The sequence below is a fragment of the Triticum aestivum genome, chromosome 4D, assembly GCF_018294505.1.
Source record: "Triticum aestivum cultivar Chinese Spring chromosome 4D, IWGSC CS RefSeq v2.1, whole genome shotgun sequence".
Classification (NCBI taxonomy): Eukaryota; Viridiplantae; Streptophyta; class Magnoliopsida; order Poales; family Poaceae; genus Triticum; species Triticum aestivum.
Genome location: NC_057805.1, coordinates 26747638 through 26767663, shown reverse-complemented (window position 1 = coordinate 26767663; position 20026 = coordinate 26747638). Strand labels below are relative to the sequence as shown.

Genomic DNA, 20026 nt, shown 5'->3' with positions numbered 1-20026 from the left:
TTATTGCTATTACTTTCTTCATGACTTATACATATTCCTCTAACTATGAGATTATGCAACTCCCGAATACCGAAGGAACACCTTGTATGCTATCAAACGTCACAACGTAACTGGGTGATTATAAAGATGCTCTACAGGTATCTCCGAAGGTGTTTGTTGGGTTGGCATAGATCAAGATTGGGATTTGTCACTCGAGTATCGGAGAGGTATCTCTGGGCCCTCTCGGTAATGCACATCACTATAAGACTTGCAAGCAATGGGACTAATGAGTTAGTTACGGGATGATGCATTACGGAACGAGTAAAGAGACTTGCCGGTAATGAGATTGAACTAGATATGAGGATACCGACGACCGAATCTCGGGCAAGTAACATACCGATGAAAAAGGGAATAACATATGTTGTCATAAGGTTCGACCGATAAAGATCTTCGTAGAGTATGTAGGAACTAATATGGGCATCCAGGTTCTGCTATTGGTTATTGACCAGAGAGGTGTCTCGGTCATGTCTACATAGTTCTCGAACCCGTAGGGTCCGCACGCTTAGCGTTCGTTGACAATATAGTATTATATGAGTTATGTATGTTGGTAACCGAATGTTGTTCGGAGTCCCTGATGAGATCATGGACATGACGAGGAGCTCCGGAATGGTCCGAAGGTAAAGTTTGATATATGGGATAGTAGTGTTTGATCTCCGTAAGCGGTTCCGGATGTCTCCCGAAATGTTTGGGTACGGGAACACTTTATTTGGGCCAAAGGGGAAAGCCCACGAGGCTTTTGGAAAGTGCAAAAGGAAGTTTTGCAGAGACCAGAGGCTAGACGCCAGGAACCCTGGCGTCTAGGGGGTAGACGACGGGAACCCTAGCGTCTAGCCCTGGAGTCCGAGTAGGACTCTTGCCTTTCAGGCAAAACCGACTTTGAGGAGGCTTTTACTCCAAGTTTCTTCCGGAGGGCTCAACATATATATAAATAGAGGGGCAGGGCTAGCACCAAAGACACATCAAGAATCACCAAGCCGTGTGCCGACAACCCCGTCCCCTCTAGTTTATCCTCCGTCATAGTTTCCGTTGTGCTTGGCGAAGCCTTGCGGAGATTGTTCTTCACCAACACCGTCACCATGCCGTCGTGCTGCCGGAACTCATCTACCACTTCGCCCATCTTGCTGGATCAAGAAGGCGAGGACGTCATCAAGCTGAACGTGTGCTGAACGCGGAGGTGCCATACGTTCGGTACTTGATCGGGATGGATCGTGAAGATGTACGACTACATCAACCGCGTTGATAAACGCTTCCGCTCTGCGATCTTCAAGGGTATGAAGATGCTCTCCCCTCTCATTGCTATGCATCTCCTAGATAGATCTTGCGTGATCGTAGGATATTTTTTGAAATTGCATGCTACGTTCCCCAACAATTTGTTCATGAAGTATTATTGTTGACAATTATCTCTATGATAAATGAGTTGGGAGGCGAAAATTAAGCCCCTATCTTTCTCTGCGTTCGGTGGATGCTATTTGTTCTAAAAATATGCTTTGAGTATTAGCAATCATAGAAGACTAAATGATAATTGAGTATATGGAGCTCTTACTTAGACTTTGTTCAAGATAAGTTGAAATGCAATTATTTGGTGACTAAGAACATACGTTGTTAAGTTTCAAGAGAATGCATTGTTTGAACCATAACATGTGAATTGATTGCTACTTTATCACGATGAGTTTTATGAGAAAGAGTTGTTGTTATGATGCTAGGAAAAGTAACTGAAATTATCATTGATCAAACTTATGCACTATGCTAGCATTCACACTTCATAAATTATTTCTGTTATCATTTACCTACTCGAGGACGAGAAGGAAATAAGCTTGGGGACGTTGATACGTCTCCAACGTACTATAATTTATGAATTATTCATGCCATGTTTACAACAATTTTATATGCATATCCATCAAGTGAGGAACAACACTAAGCATACCCGCTAGTGAGCAACAAAAAAATGCATGCCCGGCTAGTTATCAACAAAACTAAGCATATCCGGCTAGTGATCAACAAAAGAATGCATGTCCGGCTAGTGATCAACTTACATGCTTGCTGATTTGTGCACCGCTAGGCCACCGTGCGATGAGATGCTTCAAGTGCCTGGAATACTTGGATACAACCTCTTGGAGGGTGTACCATAGATGGTTGAGGGACTTCCAGTCACGGTTGCGTATGACCGCGCCGGAGTAGTGCGCGAAATACTTGTGCTCATGGAACCATATGAGAATGTTGTTCCAAAAGGTTGTGCACTTTTGCTCTATGCCATGGAGAGGATCGTGATGGAAATATGCCCTAGAGGCAATAATAAAATCGTTATTATTATATTTCCTAAATCATAATAAAGGTTTATTATTCATGCTAGAATTGTATTGACCGAAACTTAAATACATGTGTGGATACATAAACAAATAACATGTCCCTAGTGAGCCTCTACTAGACTAGCTCGTTGATCAAAGATGGTTAAGGTTTCCTAACCATATACATGAGTTGTCATTTGATAACGGGATCACATCATTAGGAGAATGATGTGATGGACAAGACCCAACCGTTAGCATAGCATATGATCGTTTAGTTTATTGCTACTGCTTTCTTAATGTCAAATACATGTTTCTTCAACCATGAGATCATGCAACTCCCTGATACCGAAGGAATCCCTTGTGTGCTATCAAACGTCACAACGTAATAGGGTGATCATAAAGATGCTCTATAGGTATCTCCGAAGGTGTCTGTTGAGTTGGCGTGAATCGACATTGGGATTTGTCACTCCGTGTAACGGAGAGGTATCTCTGGGCCCTCTTGGTAATACACATCACAAGAAGCTTGCAAGCAAAGTGACTAAGGAGTTAGTTGCAAGATGATGTATTACGGAACGAGTAAAGAGACTTGTAGGTAATGAGATTGAACTAGGTATAAAGATACCGACGATCGAATCTCGGGCAAGTAACATACCGACAGACAAAGGGAATTACGTATGTTGTCATATAGATTCAACCGATAAAAGATCTTTGTGGAATATGTAGGAATCAATATGGGCATCCAGGTCCTGCTATTGGTTATTGACCGGAGAGGTGTCTCGGTCATGACTACATAATTCCCGAACCCGCAGGGTCGCACGCTTGACGTTCGTTGACGCTGGAGTAGTATTAGGATATTTGATGAGTGGTAACCAAATGTTGTTCGGAGTCCCGGATGAGATCCCGGACGTCAGGAGGAGTCTCGGAATGGTCGAAAGGTAAAGACTTATATATGGGAAGTTGTCGGGGATATACCCCGCGGTATGACCCGGCCGGAGATATGACCCGACGGGGACTTGGTGTTTCATTGGTGACCCAACAGATTGTTTAAGCTATTTAAGCCGGCGGAGACAGTTAAGCAGGGTAAGCCGGCGGAGACAGTTAAGTAGGGTAAGCTGACGGACAGTTAAGCAGGGTAAGCCGGCGGAGACAGTTAAGCATGGTAAGCCGACGGAGACAGTTATGCCAGACAATTAAGCAAGATAGTTAAGCCGGACAGTTAAGCCAGATAGTTAAGCAAGATTGTTTAAGCCAGATGTTTAAGTCAGACTGTGACAGAGTCGCCTGGGGTTAATAAATCCCAAAACATTAAGGAGCCCATGGAGAGAAGCCCGTGAAGAGAAGTCAGAATAGTTAAGTCTTAAGTCCGAGTTGGACTCTACATGTAACCCGCCCCTTCAACTCATATAAGGAGGGGCAGGGCACCCCAAGAGGGGGGCAAGTTGAATAATCGTTAAGTCTAGACACAACTAGGAGAGCCTGAGATACGGTGACTCCCTCATGATGATAATGAGACCTAGCCACAAACAGCATGTAGGGTTGTTACCGGATGATGTTTCCCGGGGCCCGAAGCTGTCTAAATCTTTGTCTTGCGTGTTGTGTCTCTCGATTCCGATCAACCCCTTCAAGCTACCGCGTAGATGCGTTGGCCTCACGACTAAGTCCTCACACTAGGACATCTGCCGTGACAAATCCACGATAGTTGGCGCCCACCGTGGGGCTTGCACACGGTGGTGATGAGTTCTTGGAGGGATCTCTCCTAGGGTTCGAGAAACTCGTGATTTCGTCAGATGAGGAAGAGCCGACAAGTTCATTGTTTTGTGATCTGGAACATGATTAACTTTGGAGCCAGCGTATACAAGATTGAGATTAAAGAAATTAGGGTTGCATCTTGTGCACCGCCACAAATCGCCAGATTAATTTCGTAAGCCGCCGCCAGTCACCATCTCGAGGCCTGCAAGAATTTCTGCTTTAAGTTTCGAGGTGTAGGGTAACCGTGTCCGACTGCTATTGTGTCTGACGCATACCGGATCAAGTTTCGAGCCGGCCGGCCGTGGCGCACTGGAAACCACGGGCTTCCTAATAATATTTTCTGTGGTCTTGGACAGCCGGCCAGCGGCGATTGCTGCAGTACTTATCCAAACGTAACAGCATGCACTAGTGCCAAAATCTCAAGCTGTGTCGGGGTCAATCGAGTGGTGTGCTGGTACTATAGTACGGATTTGCTAAAAGGAAAATGAAAAAAAGAGGAGAAAGAAGAAAAGGCAACGACGCGGAGCCGGAGCCGACCACAACCCGGACTCCTACACAGTCGCCGTTGTGGAATCGCCATGAGTCCGCCATGCTACACCTGATTCAGGGCCGACTGTATCAGCCAGACCATCGTCCTCGTGTCCCTACCCCCCCCCACCGGCTGCTTCTGTCCGGCGACCCAATGTTGTTGTTGTTGTGTGTCCATGTCGGTCTTGGTGTAGAACTGTTGCGTGGCTGTCTAGGTACAAGACTGCTGCCGGTAGTTGCTGGACTAGGTGGGATCCTAGTCTTCCACCTGCCCGTCCTCATAGCCTCCTCCTCCTCTGTCGCCTGCGTTGTGGATGATGTCGAGCATCTCCCTGTCCGGACCGTAGTATGCCGGCTCTCCCACTCTAAGCGTTGTAGCGAACAGCATGCGGTCACCCATCTGTTCCCCGGCCGCCGTCCGCGCCTGGATGAGCTGTAGTGAAGAATACTCGGAGAAGAGTGGCACCGCATTTACGTCGACGATGTAAGGCACCTTACCGGCGGGGGTTCGGAGTAGCTTGGCGGCGTAGTAGTACGGAGGCTTGTAATGCTCCGGCCATGACGTTGTTTGTACTGTGGGTGCGCCCGTCTGGCGATGCCCGCCACTTCCTCCACGGCCACCACCAGGCCCTCTGGCGGCCAACCGTGCTTCTTGAGCTTCTCCTCCTTTACGGCCTTCGCTTTTACGCGGTGAGTTTGCCGCGTAGCCGAGTTGATCTTCCGGACGAGTGTGATGCTCGGATCCTCCGGCACCTCCTCCGCCTCCATCTCCGACAGGTTCTCCGATGGTTCCATGCGTCGGCAGCGGAAGGAAGAAGAGGGTGGGAGAAAAGAGCGTGAATTGGGCGGAGAGGGGTGGGGGATGGAAGAAGAGAGTGTGGTATTTTGGTGCGAAAATAGTGCGGGTTGCTAAAAAAGCGTGGGCTATGCCTTCCTTTTGGGGGGGGGAGGGGCAGAGAGCAACGTTTCGCGTGTCTGAACTCCCGCAAAACCCCCATATTTGGTTCCGGTTTGCGGGAGAAAACACGTCTGGACCGCTCGGTGATCGATACATGCCCGTGTTGGATGGCTTCTGCGGTCCGGACAGCCCGGTCCGGATGGATGCGTATGGTTTGAGGGTCGGCATTGGAGATGCCCTAAATCCACGAGCGACCTGGTAAGTCATCGATGCGCTGTTAGCAAAATGAATTAAGCCAACATGCAATAAGATGAATTAAGCCATGTCATCGATGCGTTGTAACAAGCTGCATTTGTAATTCCCCGCAAAAAGAAAAGGCTGCATTTGTAATATTTTCTGTCAACTTCCAATCTCCTAGTGAGCACTGCAAACTGGCCATTAGCGATAGAACCAAAACCCGCAGTCATGAATGCCCAGAGGGAGTCGTAAAGAATACGCAGAGTTATGAAGAATATGCATAGGGATTAGGGAGGGCACACAAGCCATCATCCACGTACACAAATGTAAGGATGAGCCTCCCTGTGGCATGTGAAAATGGAAATGTATCACGTGTTCCCAATGGCTAGGCTCAAAACGCACACCAAGAGTGGCGGAGCTTAGTGTAACTCAGGGGGGCATGCCCCCCCATGAGCCTCCCCGTGGCATGTGAAAATGGAAATGTATCGCGTGTTCCCAATGGCTATGCTCAAAACGCACACCGAGAGTGGTGGAGCTTAGTGTAACTTAGGGGGGCATGCCCCCCCCCAAAGACTTTTCTCTTATGCGTTCTATACTTGTATACGTCATATAGAGAACACACACAGAAACGAATAGGTTACGAGAGAGAGAGGCCAGTTGCTTAGGCACGTCGCCATCCCTGGCTATATATACTGGCAGGTCTCACCACCATTGGTCACACACACTGACACACGCACACACGGACAAAAAGGTGGTGATGATGACCCGGAGAAGCCTACTCCTCGCCCTCCTCTTAGCTGTGCTTGCCGATGCATCCGCCGTTTCGCTTGCCGGCACATTTGGCGTTCCGCTCAACGGGACTGCCGCATTCTACGGCAACCCACATGGCGCGGGGAGCCAAGGTACTACTCAACTACTGTAACATGTACACTGCGTTCTATGCACCTATATATGCTGTAGTATGTTCTTGCTGCTTTTCTTGTAGCCGGAATTTGCGGCTACGGCCCCGTGGTAGCCGAACCACCCTTCTCGTCCACATGGTCTTTGTTGGCCGTCTGAACACAATAACCAGGTTCGTCTACGGCAACTACTTCCGCGTGACTTGCAAACACAAGGCCTGCAACGATGACGCACCGTCATGTTCACCGACATCTGCATAAGTGGGCCTTGCATCAATAACGCCGTGATCCAGCTGAGCGGTCAAGCTTTCTCCGCAATGGCACTCCGGGCCGAGACTCGGAACTGCGCGCTTCTCCGACCATCCCAATCACGTACCAATTGTACGCACCACATGTTTGTATGAGCAGTTTGTTTGAAGATTTTGTTTATCTATCTAGGAAAAATATCATACGGAAAGTATCTGCACTTTGTTTTGTGGAGTAGTGAGTGGTCTGGCAAGCTAGTGAGTGAGATAATCTGACAATGACATGCACCAATGTCAACTATGAGTAAAAAACCGACCTTTATCAAAACAAATCAATGTCAACTATTTGCTTGACAGATTTATGTTTCAGTTTTGACTCACACATGCACTGGCGGATCTTTGTGTAACACAGGGGGGCATGCCCCCCCCCCCAAAGTTTTGCACATTTTTGAGAAAAACTTATCAGAGATTAGAGATACTACTGTATTTTGCCCCCTTTGTGTAACACAGGGGAGCCAGCTTTGCAAGCTACGCCATTTGTGAACAAGCTCAACTAGGCGACCTTTTCTCTGACCCACTGTAGGCATGGTCAGACGAACTGTAATAAAAAACTTCCCTCCGCTTGATCGTGCTTCACGATTCATGCTAAATTCTGTCGTGGGACGATGTTATGTCTTTACCGGTCCCGTGTTTACTTGTACTATCCTTTTCGGGCCGCCTGTTAAGAGCCCGTCAACAACATGTGATGTGATAGTGTATTCTTTTTTTTCTCTCTCTCTTTCTCTCTCACCGCTTCATCCCAAAACGCGAGGCATGGCGGAGATCAGCTGATAGCTGCGGAGAGCAGTGAGAGACGACGGCCTCCATGGCGATTTAGACCCCTACGCCACTGCTTCCTTGTGGATTTTAGCTACAGGCCTTCGTATTTGAGCGTTTGCTCGGTTGATTTTGGCGTACAATTTCCCCCCATCTCCATTTTTCATGTATGATTTGTCCCACTTTCATCATTTTTTTCTTCCGCTCACGTGTGCCTGTGTCTTTTCCCTGATCTAGTTTGCTAGATTTATTTGTGCCCCGTTCGTCCTCGAGATTCATTGCCTGTCATTTTTGTGAGTTCCTTTTTTTTCTTCGAATTAGAACTGTGTCTGTTGTTTTCATATGTTTTTTATGCTTAGTTTCATTTCCCCGTGGGGTTTGTTGCCTGTTATTTGGAGTGTTAGTTGTTGCAAAATTTTCTAGGTTGGGATTCAATCCAGTGGGGTTAAATTGTTGGGATTTTGTTTCTTAAGTTCTTCTACTGTAATGGCTGGGATTCAACCTAGGGGATGGTTGTTGTGATTGATTTTGGTACGCAGTCTAGTGTATTGGTTTGAATTCCACCAAGGACGAGAAGGGTGGTTCGGCTACCGCGGGGCCGTAGCCGCAAATTCCAGCTAAAAGAAAAGCAGCAAGAACATAAGCAACATATATAGGTGCATAAAAATCAGTGTACATGTTACAATATTTGAGTAGTACCTTGGTTCCCCGCGCCGTGTGGTCGCCGTAGAACGTGGCAGTCCTGTTGAGCAGAACACGGCAATGTTCCCAATGGCTAAGGCTCAAAACGCACACCGTGAGAACATGCTGAGATTGCAGAAAAGCCAGAGGATCATAACCGCAGATCCGCAGCTGCCACCACAATTTCGTCGGTTGACGGTTCTGGAAGACGTGCATGCGTCCACCAGATCTCCTTTCTGGCGGGGAGGGAATTTCGGAGTGCTTTCAAATGACAGCACATCACCGCATCCTACGTATGCACAACATGTTTTTGTTTTTTACCCCTAGTCATCCGTAGCTGCCGGGAAGGGATTGATGGCAATATCAGAAGAAGTGACTGCACCGTCTCCCATGACCCATGACCCAGATACCCATGTGTGCAGTGGCGGAGATTGACAAAGCTGGCTGGGGAGCAAAACACCAAATCTGAATTTTGTAGGGGGCAAAATACAATAGTATCTCTAATCTATGTTCTCTCTCATAAAATTTCTTCACAAATGTGCAAAACTTGGGGGGGGGGGGGGCATGGCCCCCCTTGAGTTACACCAAGCTCCGCCAGTGCATGAGTGAGTCAAAACTGAAACATAAATCTGTCGAGCGAATAGTTGACATTGATTTGTTTTCATAAACACGGGGTTTTTGACTCATAGTTGACATTGGTGCATGTCATTGTCATATAGGTGCATAGAACGCAGTGTACATGTTATAGTATTTGAGTAGTACCGCGCCGTGTGGGTCACCGTAGAACGCGGTAGTCCCATTGAGCAGAACGCCGAATGCGCCAGCGAGCGTGGCGGCGAACGCAGCTAGGAGGAGGGCGAGGAGCAGGCTTGTCCGGGTCATCGTCACCACCTTTTTGTCCGTGTGTGTGTGATCGATGGTGGTGAGACCTCCCCGTATATAGCCAGGGACGGCGACGTGCCTAGCTAGCTGGCCTCTCTCTCTCCCTCCTGTAACCCATTCATTTTTGTGTGTGTTCTCTATATGACGTATACAAGTATAGAACGCATAAGAGAAAAGTCTTGTCTGCCACCATCCATGGTGTCCATGTTAACGTGCAAACCTCCGGGTCCGAGATCCATATAGGATCAACATTGCTGGCTACTTGAGGTAAAAAATAAAACATCGCTGGCCACTCTTTACAAGTTCCAGAGAAATGAACACCGTGGTCAAATTGAGACGTCGATTATAACTTTGTAACCGGGCCAGAGCAGGATTTCGTGCAAACTTGGAATAGATAGATTGATTAGTCGGTCCCCTGGCCAAGACCGTCAATTTCTCTTTCATTCTCCACAGTTAGTACAACTTCCTAGAACAGTGTAAAATCTAATGAGAACGGTAGAAACCTTACCGCGACTAACATTTCGCTGCTTGCAGGTCATCGATTAATCGTACGTGTGACGCGGTGCGGTTGTATTTTTGGTCTTACTCCTTGGGCGAGGATGAAGTGGCTGGTCAGAGGTAGGAAGTACAGATATGGCTACACGACAGTAGGTTTGCAATCTTTCACTATTCTCTCTCCGTTTATTAGTACTTGCTCGAATTTTGTTGAAAAGGAAGAAGCCCTGCCGCTAGCATGATAAGAGAAAAGTCATGTCTATCACCATGGCACCATCCATGATCTTTGATCGTCAGGAGTTTTCTACGTATGGTTCTGAACAAACAAATGTGTATCCTTAGTCCAAGCACGTATGACGTCAGTTCTACATACCAATGCATCACCTTCTTGGTCATGGTGGAACACTGAAGAAAGAGTCAAAAGTAATATAGGGTCTGTTTGGTTCTTGCCCAGCCCCGCCTTACCAATTCGTGGGCGTCGTTGGCTCGCCAAAAAATAGGCGAGCGATTTGGCCGCCGTCGTTTCCACCAACTATTTGGCGTAAAGTAAGAGGATGAAAGCTGGGGAGAGTTGGCGTACCAACGTTTTGGAGCCGATCCAAACGGCCTCCCGAAGCCTGGTCAACGACCGATTTTCTGGTCGGACAGCCCACGGAGCCCCATAGTACATCGTTGTCATTACCATTTCATATACACATTGGAGCATTACCTCATGTTTACCTTCTTCCACAATTCAAAGCTTGGAACTGATAAACGCTTGGACTGAGAACCATGCATGCATGTGACTCGAAGTGCAAGTTTCTTACATGGATCGAGTTCTTTCCGAGAATACAAAATTGGCACCGGGTTATCGTGCGATTGGTAATGGTAAGAATGACAATTCAGAGATTTGCACCACTAATGCATCGACGCAGGCCATGTTGCACTTCACTCATAGCATCTAAATATGTCCGACGATTGTTAGTTCTGTATAATTTATATATACTCCAATAGTGAGTACATAGGTTATAGAATAAATAAATAAAGTATTTGCAGTATGTTTTGTGGAGTAGTGAGTGGACTGGCATGCTAGTGAGAGAAATAGTGTGACAATGACATGCGCCAATGTCAACTATGAGTAAAAAAACCCGGCCTTTATCAAAACAAATCAATGTCAACTATTCGCTCGACGGATTTATGTTTCAGTTTGGACTCACACATGCACTGGCGGAGCTTAGTGTAACTCAGGGGGCCATGCCCCCCCCCCCCCCCCCCCAAAAAGTTTTGCACATTTGTGACGAAATTTTATCAGAGAGAACATATATTAGAGATTCTACTGTATTTTGCCCCCTACAAAATCCAGATTTGGTCTTTTTCATAATTCGCATCCCGTAATGTGTTTTTACTTGAAATTTCACATTACAATAGAACATCATCCTCTTAACATCCCACTTTTTTCAGATTTTTTTGAAACTTTCAAACATGGTTTTCACAAAGTTTTCTTTGAATATTGGTTTCCGTATGATATTCTCCCATCTATCTACTGTATACGCTAACACTAACAGACATGCAGCTTTGAATGCGCCTACAACTCCCCTGTGGCGTCCGTGGCGTACCGGGTCGACCCGAGCGCCACACCCGACCGTTTCCATGTTATACTCCTTTACGTTCCAAGGCCGGGCGACCTGTACATGCTGAGCGTGTATTTCAAGGGCGCATCAAGCAACAAATGTCGAAAGGGTGCTGACTAGGTTTACCGAGTACGGCTGGGAGTATGGCTATGGGAGGAGGAAGATGCAGGCGCCTCTTGCAATCAGGGTGGAAAGTATTTATGGCATCTGGAATGTTACGGCCCAGGACGTGATCCCCGAGGGCTGGCACGGTCAGAGAAAAGGTCACCTAGTTGAGCTTGTTCACAACTAGGCATGGTCAGACGAACTATAATAATAAAACTTCCCTCCGTTGGATCGTGCTTGACGATTCACGCTAAATTCTGTCAAGGACGATGTTATGTCTTCGGAAACAATAATGCCCAAACGTCCTGCTTTTTAGACTGTTGGACCGAACGTCCTCTGCACCGTTGATTGCAGACACAGATCTTAAATCAAAGATATTAGCCAAGCCAACTTTTTTTCGTTCGGTATAGGACCGCATGGTTGCGAATGTTTTTTTCCTCCCACTCCAGTATCTTCCCATCCCCTCCCCACCAACCGGGAGCAACTAGTATAGAATCTGCGCTTGTGGTGCAAAAATAGAAAAACGCATTCTGGGCCATTGGATCGAAGATGAATGGCACAGAGGTACCTCCTGCCACTTAATGTACATTTTTACAAAAAACCCCTGCTAGTAGTCAAATATAAAACGTGACTTCCACTGTAAACACCTCACCTTTCTCATATTCGTTCATTTTGTCCTTGGTATATACGACTAATCTTCAAATCGTCACAGCGTTGATGCTTCAGCTTTATACTTGTCTAATTGATGGTTTCATGTACATATAAGTACAGTACTGGCTTCTACTATATGTCTATCAATCGTGCAAGAAAACTAAACAAGTTGGTTCACAAAGTGTGTCAATATGTATCACAAATATAAGTGAAGATGAGAAAATTAAGTCAAGCTAGACCATTTTAGGCACATGTTAGACTGGACAATTCCAAACACAAATATTGGAATTATTTGAGTACATGTCAAGCTAGACCATCAGTTGCAAAAATATTCGAGTACACGTCAAACTAGACCCTTCCCGGGCACACATATTTGTCAATCTGGCGCATCCACGAGAGAACATACATACATATGAAGTGATACATAAGATGGCATGATCATTTCTAGTGCATGACCAGTAAGAATGAGTGTGAAGGACTTAAGGATCACAACTGAACAAGCATTGCTTTAAAAAATTGTATCAGCTTTGCTACCCTGATGGTATATAACAGAAAGTTCTTCTCTTGCCTCCAGTTATACTGTTTCTTGCTCTTGGAACTTCATATGCCTGGGAAAGATCACACGAAACAAATACTATTTTTATTTGCTTAGAACCAGGTGAGACAGCAACAACTAAGATTCTCTAGAAGCTGTAAATAATTCTTCAAAATGACCCAAGAGCAACGGCAGGGGCAGAGCTTAGTACTAGTCAATGAGCTCTAAACTACTCATCATACCCAGAGCATAACATGTGTTCTACACCAAAATCCAGATGTCTGACTTCTCAATCTCCTGAAACAAAACACCACGCATGCCGGTGCAGCTCAGGCAGCTAGCTAGCTAGCTCTCTCTGCTCTGCATCTGTACTTCTACTGTTTCTGTAATGTTGTTAAACCCTTGTTGGCTAACTGTTAGTCACAAATACACATACATCCATTATTTGATGTCTCCAATCAAGGTATCTCCCACCAGCTAGCTACTGGAGTGTGAAACAATTGACGGGCGTCAGTTCATCAAAAGCCTTGGCCCTTGAGTTTTGTTAGTTAAATCTGCAATATGCATACCCCATGCCAGCAAGCACACTAGCTCAGAACAACAACAAATTCTTAACTAGTAGCTAGCTAACCAAACATGGTGCAGGTTAATTAGATGGACGAGACATTATTGCGTCGGCTTGATTTTGCGGATATGCATATGTTGTCCCACCATTGACGAGTTTCCCCACAACATGTCACTTGTTCTCCATAATCAAGGGAAATTATATTCACTTTTCAATCACCGCTTGAAAGCAATTCAACTAGAAGCTAGCTAAATTTAGCTAACAATTTGACCGATGTACGCGTAAGATCCGCAATTGAAGAAATGCCAAATTGATAACTGTGTGCACTCTCGGCATACTTCCCCTAGCTAGATCCATAGTCAACTCAGTCAAAGACATGTGCACTGCCTCCGAAATATTCATGCTTTGATTCAATACACACTCCGATCCAAAATAAACCACAACACTTTTTTTTGGATCGGAGGGAGTAGCATATACATGGCGCAATAGATTAAATGGAACTATGTAGTGGAGTACAAGCAGTAAACTATTCTGTGCATTCAAAATTGTTACATGTGATCGGTAAACATAGAACATGAGGTAAATCAGTGGCTACGTTGGCTGGGCATGTGCCCAGACTCGAACACAAACTAGACTTCCCCATTAGATAGAAATATATGGGTGAGAGAGAAGATACCTTGATACTGAGCCAGTGAGGGGATGGAGTCAGGAAGAAGAGCTGGCGCGTGTAGCCGTCGGGGCTGCGTATTCTCTAACAACTCTGTGCCGCGGGTTTTCGGAACTGTTGCGAACCCGTCGGAGTCCGGCATGGTGGAGGCCAGATGGTGACCTAGGCAGCTGTGCCCGAGGCGCCCGCGGCCATCGGCGAGGACGACTAGCGACGGTCGACGAATCCCTGCGATGATGCGCCGCGCGGCGTTGGGCCTGGCCGGAAGGCGGATCCACGCGACCTTGAAGCCGGAGTGGAAGATAGGAGGCAGGGAGAAGAAGCTGTGGAGGGGAGCCAACACCGGATCTGGCCTGGACCGCCGACAGCGTCGCTCGCCGGCTGGAGAGGTCGAGAGGGCCGATGGAGGATTGGGGATCTGAGAAGGATCCGAAGAGAAAACATGAGCACCAGAAGGATGTTTTTGCACAGAATGATGTAACCGTGAGTACAGATTCCTCCACCTAGATCCTTACCATTCATCCCAAATCCAATGGTCCATAATCCTTTTTCTATTTTTGCACCAGATGACCAGATTCTATACTAGTCGTTCCCCCACCAACCTTATCCTCTTTTCCAATGTTCCCAAGGCGCAGGTGGAGGGAGAAAAAACAGAGGAGGTGCGGCCGGAAAGCGGGTCGGGGAGGCTTTGAGGATGCGACCGTTGCTCGGGAGCTCCTCTCTCGCAGGAGCTCGGGCATGGAGGCGCGACGTTCTCTTCTTCGTCGGCGTCCAAATCGACGATAGGATGACAGATGGCTTGCGCCACCAAGCAGGAACGCCCGCCCGACGACCTCCGGTGGCCTCGAGCGCGGGTCAAGACGGCGACCTCGAGTGTGGGTCACGGCGGCGGCCTCGAGTGTGGTGACACGGCGGTGGCCTCGAGCGCGGAAGAAGCATGGGCTCGTTGACGGTTCGAGCGCGTCGATTTCTCTGGCGATTTTTCGTCCCCGTCGTGGTTCCCGTCGATGGGCGTCCCGTATGCCCCCTCCCTCGTTGCCTTTCTTCCCGAGGACGTCGGCAAGGTGCTTTCAGGAGGTGGGGCACGGAGGGGGAGGAGTTGCGGCGGACATCGTCATGGGGAGGAGGCGTACGGCGCGACCGCGCCGCCATCGGATTGTGCTGGAGTCTGCCACCCTGTGGAGGAGCTGTTGGTGTTGCTTCGTCCAATCCCCACCTTCAAGTGCCGATATCAGTCCAGGAGGTGAGTCTCTGCTCCCTCGGCTAGTGCTGGGATAATGGGATGTGTGCATGCTGCAGTCAACAGAGCATAGCTAAGTACATTTCAATTTCTGGATCAATGATCTGAGTGTTTTTGCCATGGCAAATTCAGTTTCCTACAAAATCCAATGTTCAGATTAACACACCATGGCAAATTTTTGTGTAGAATTGCATTGCAAGTTCACATCGCTTTGAATAGATGATACTAGATAATTTTGCCATGGCAAATTCAATTTTCTCACGAATCCAATGTTCAAATTATTATAACCATGGCAAACTTGTGTAGCATCACATGGCAAGGTCATATGTTCTGAATGGATGCTACTTAATGTGTTTGTCATGGCAAACTTCATGTATCATATTCAAAATTATTCCAAGTTGCCACGATCTACAAATTCAAAAAATCTGAATTTGCCTCACTTATAAAGCAAATTTTAAAGATAAATTATATAATATTACACACATGGCAAATGTCAATAAGTTTCATACAGTACTGTGGCATTTTTCGGAATATTACTTTGATTCACAAGTCATAAAAAATCTACTCCCTCCGTCCCATAATATAAGAACGTTTTTGACACTAGTGTAGTGCCAAAAACGTTCTTATATTATGGGACACAGGGAGTACTATATACACTATGCCAAGTTTATTCAACAGAACATGGCAATTCTTAATATTTATGTACCAAGCCAAATTTGCCATGGCAAACATATTTCTACACACCATGGCAGTTTTAATGAACATAACATGGCAAATTCCAACAAGGATGGTAGTTGTAGTTTTATAGTGTCCATGTATGTAACCTTGCAAATGCAGTGATGGTGTTGTCTCTTTATGCTTGTGTATTTGTTAGTTTAGTAAGTTATGTATGGTTCATATGCCAATGTTTCCAAGTCTGAAGCTTAGTTCATAACTCTGTGATGCATTGTTTCATATTTTTCATCATGCTAGATAGTTTTTTGATGTATTTATTCTTACACTTCTATGTAATTTGTTTGCGGTATGCCCTGTAATTTTCTTTCTCCGCTCACATATTTTAGTTGTGTCCCGGATAGCCGCCACTTTTTTCTGTTGCTCTAGTGCTTTGGAGATTCAAATTTTCCATAATCAAGGAATTGTAATTAGTTATCCCACTTCATTGTTGATATGAAAGAGTGTGTAACCTGAATGTATTTTGTAATAACTTTATGTATTTTCCATTATATTTGAAACAGCTATGCACTAGAGCTCATGGAGGTATCATTCTTGCAAATAATGTTTCATAGTTCCTCCTTTACAATATTATAGACAACAGTTGTAGTGCATGTACTGTTTTTGTAGTTCCCCATTTTACAATATTGTTGATGCAGTTGCTATGTATCTTTGTTTCTGTCACTTCAGTGTCCGATATTACTGCAAATATGTTGGGGACGTCGTCTCCAGCCACCTGCACATATTGTAAGATATCCAACCTTTACTTTGTGTATATTTTTGTTCCTGTGTGAACTATGAACTATGAATTCAAATTTCCTTTTAATTTATGTGTATGCATTTTTGAAGATTTAGTCCTAACTACAACCGAGTATTGTTCTTGTTGCCCGCAATCACCAACTAAATGAGAATTAGTATTGCTATTCCATAGCTTCTATAATGTATAGGTATTGGAGTTACAACTCATATTTTCTTTGTGATTGACTTGGATTACTGGTGGAACTCTTCTCATTTTACTCCATAATTACTATTTTGTTACTGTGTAGTTACAGCCATGATGCACTGGAGTTACAATTCATATTTTGTTGTAATTGACTTGGATTACCTGTGGAACTCTTCTCATGTCATCCCAGAATTAGTATTTGCTAGTGCGTAGTTACAGTCTTGATGTGCTGGAGTTACAGTTCGAAATTTGTTGTAATGATCTAGATTTTACTGTTGGAATTTTATATGTGTAGCCTAGAATTTTTATCTTTGCGGTTTTCCATGTGTATCCCATAATTATTTACAGTTCCATAGCAAATTGTTTTTATCGTCCCATGCTACCTGAGTTACAATTCTTCTATTGCTTGTTTTCTGAAGTTGAACAAATGCATGTCATAATAAGGAATTGTTTTATGTCTGTGTGTTGGGTAGTAGATAATTTTCAGCATGGTAGTTTTTGCTTGGTCTTTTTTCCAGTGATTTGTTGCACAATTTACAATGTCTTCCCCTTTGGATTTCTCATCTGTAGGGAACAAAGTTAATTGGTTGTCCGATCTTATGGAAAGCTTCTACCAATTTGACTTATGGTGATTTGTTTTCTTTGTTTAGGATGAATGCCCACAACACATCTTTCATCTGAAGGTGTATGTTGTGTTCCTCTTGGGTGTAGTTACTTTTATATTATTATATAAAAATTAAGGCAAACATCATATACTGAACGCGATGAAGTAAGATTTATTTAGATTTTTCAGTTGCAGTAATTTATGCAAAGTTCCTTCCACTAATTAGAATTATATTTCCTTTCATGTTTAATTACAGTATTAGCTGCACTGTATATCATTCCCATAAGTGACCCTTGACCCTTCTTTTCTGAACAAGCCCTTACCGTTGTGGGTACAAACTAACTGGATGGGGCCGTAGTCTTCTATTATGCACGCTACGCGGACGATATGGTCTTCGGCTTACCGAGAGGGGATAAGTCCACGCGAGTCACCCAGGGTCTCAAAAAGATCTTAGCTAGAGTCCTTAGGGATCTCCTACAGGGCTTCACTTCTACTGAAATTTCTAGAAAACAGCCGGGGAGGCTACAAATTATCAGCTTGCCCTGTCTCTCAAAAGTGAAGGCCAGCTGCTAAATTTAATACCCATAATTTCTTCAGTTTTGATAGTAACAAAGATCGATGCTCGAGATGATAGATCGGGAATGACATGTATGTTAGAATCATGTTATGTGGTGATGACTAAAGTAGAAAATTGAGGCCCAAGCCTCAAGATGTGTGTTATTAGAATTGAATAAAAAAGGACAATTTATTGTTTGCCAAGTTCTTTATCATCAAACTACTATCAAGTTTAGTGGCCAATGTGCCTGATAAACTGGGTATATAATAGTGATGTATAGTACATCCTCTTCAGCCAAACCATCCGTTCAAGTGGAGGTTGATGAACCATGAGATTTGTATGGTTGCATATTTTCTTTATTAAGTCTGTCACCAAACACACATAATCCGCACCGTCCACATTTACAAACACACAACTAGCCTTTGACAGCGTTAGAGCACTTACATTTTGATCACTCTGCACCTCCGAGTTGAGAACTCAAATACACACTGTAGAAGCTACGGACCTTCCAAAGAGAAATAACCAGGCATACAAAGGTTCTAAAGAAGACTTGTGTTCCGTTTTCAGACATTCTTCTACTCTGAGCCAGGAAGGACACCAGTTGACGAGCCACTAGAAATTAGTAAGAGCTAGCTTCCACACCGTATCACAATATCACGAAAACGAACCCAACAGGTAGTTCTACCTCACAGCTCTAGATGCTGCAACTTTAAGTAATCCTACTTGGTAGCAAGCCATCACTCACATTATGTACAAATGTAACCGCTCTCTTCCGTGAAAATTGCAAGTTGTGCACAGGCACCATGGTGCTCGTTTCAAAAAAACTATTTTCTATAGCGCAATTTTTTTTTGAAATTATTTGTAAAGACACGCACATGTATATTATGTACTCCCTCCATTCCACAATGCAGTGCTTCCTCTATCTCCGTGCTTCAACTTTGACCGTAAATTTAACTACCAAGACCGATTGCGGCGGGAGCAAAAATTATATCAGTGAATTTGTATTCGAAAGAAGTTTTTAATTATGTAATTTTTTTCACCCGCCGCAGTCGGTCTCGTTCGTTAAATTTATGGTCAAAGTTCGACCTCAAGAAGCGCGGACGCACTATATTTTGGAATGGAGGGAGTATGTGTAAGAGCATCTCCAGCCGCGCCCCCAACAGGCCCCCCAGGTGACTTTTTCGGCGCCGGCGCCAAAAAAACGGCCCAGTCGTGACCCCAGGACGACGAAAAGCGCCGGTTCGGCCCTTTTTTCCGCCCGGCGGCCGCAGGCCGAACCCGGCGCTTTGGGGGGCGCTTGGGGCTCCGGCGCAAGGGAAAAGCGCGGCTGGCCCACGCCGTCAGGTGAAAAGTCAAGATTTTCTTCCCCGACTCGCCTCCCACCCCCCGCGCTCTCGGCCGCCACTAGGTATATCCTGGCGCCGCCCCGCTGCCCTTCACCGGTAGATAGCCATTCCCCGCCGGAAAAATAGCAGAGGTTCGCCGCGGCAGCCCCTCCGACACCAACTGGGCGTTTTCGGCCGCGGAGGGGCAGTTTAGCGGCGGGTGCACGCCCACCGCGCGCAAGGTGTTCGGCGATTTGCCTGCCTCTGCCTGCCTCGGCGATGGACTCGGATGACGAGGAAGTGCTCGCCGCGCTGCTGGAGGAGGAAGCCGAGGCCGACGTCCAGGAAGAAGAGCATCTCATGGTGCTCGCCGCCCTCGCCCAGCTGCTGGCGAGCAATGAAAAGCCGCGGCGAGGTGGCTCGGCGTCGGGGCGGGTGAAAGCAAAGAACCGGCATCGTCTCGAAGGCTACTGCATGCTCTACTCCGACTACTTCGCCGATGCTCCACTTCACGGCGACAGAACATTTCGGCGCCGTTATCGGATGAGCAGAAAGCTTTTCCTCAGGATTGTGAATTCCATCCGGGAGTTCGACAACTACTTCAAATGCAAGATGGGTTGCACCGGCAAACTTGGATTCACCTCCATCCAGAAACGCACGACAGCGATGAGGATGCTTGCATACGGAGCTCCCGGTGACTCACAGGACGACTATGGGCGCATGGCCGAGTCCACCAGCATAGAGTGTTTCTACAAGTTCT

General features: G+C 45.9%; 2 protein-coding genes across 2 annotated transcripts; one reads left to right on the top strand and one right to left on the bottom strand.

Moving 5' to 3' along the window:
• Positions 1-12374: 12374 nt before the first annotated feature.
• On the bottom strand, positions 12375-14627 carry LOC123096605 (uncharacterized). The gene is made up of 3 exons (XM_044518366.1): positions 14486-14627; positions 13897-14397; positions 12375-12728 (listed from the first exon to the last, which is right to left on the bottom strand). The coding sequence occupies exons 1-3, from the start codon at positions 14625-14627 to the stop codon at positions 12721-12723; spliced, it is 651 nt and encodes a 216-aa protein (XP_044374301.1). The 3' UTR covers positions 12375-12720.
• LOC123095903 (uncharacterized) lies at positions 14428-18569 on the top strand. The gene is made up of 3 exons (XM_044517473.1): positions 14428-15130; positions 16529-16585; positions 17352-18569. Exons 1-3 carry the CDS (start codon positions 14895-14897, stop codon positions 17362-17364), a joined length of 306 nt encoding a protein of 101 aa, XP_044373408.1. The 5' UTR covers positions 14428-14894; the 3' UTR covers positions 17365-18569.
• Positions 18570-20026: the final 1457 nt, after the last annotated feature.

Coding starts and splice junctions, on each gene's coding strand:
- LOC123096605 (XM_044518366.1), bottom strand. CDS start 14,627: ATGCCCGAGCTCCTGCGAGAGAGGAGCTCCCGAGCAACGGTCGCATCC. Junction 14,398..14,485: donor TGGAAAAGAGGATAAGGTTG/GTGGGGGAACGA, acceptor ATGAATGGTAAG/GATCTAGGTGGAGGAATCTG.
- LOC123095903 (XM_044517473.1), top strand. CDS start 14,895: ATGGGCGTCCCGTATGCCCCCTCCCTCGTTGCCTTTCTTCCCGAGGAC. Junction 15,131..16,528: donor TGCCGATATCAGTCCAGGAG/GTGAGTCTCTGC, acceptor CTGTCACTTCAG/TGTCCGATATTACTGCAAAT.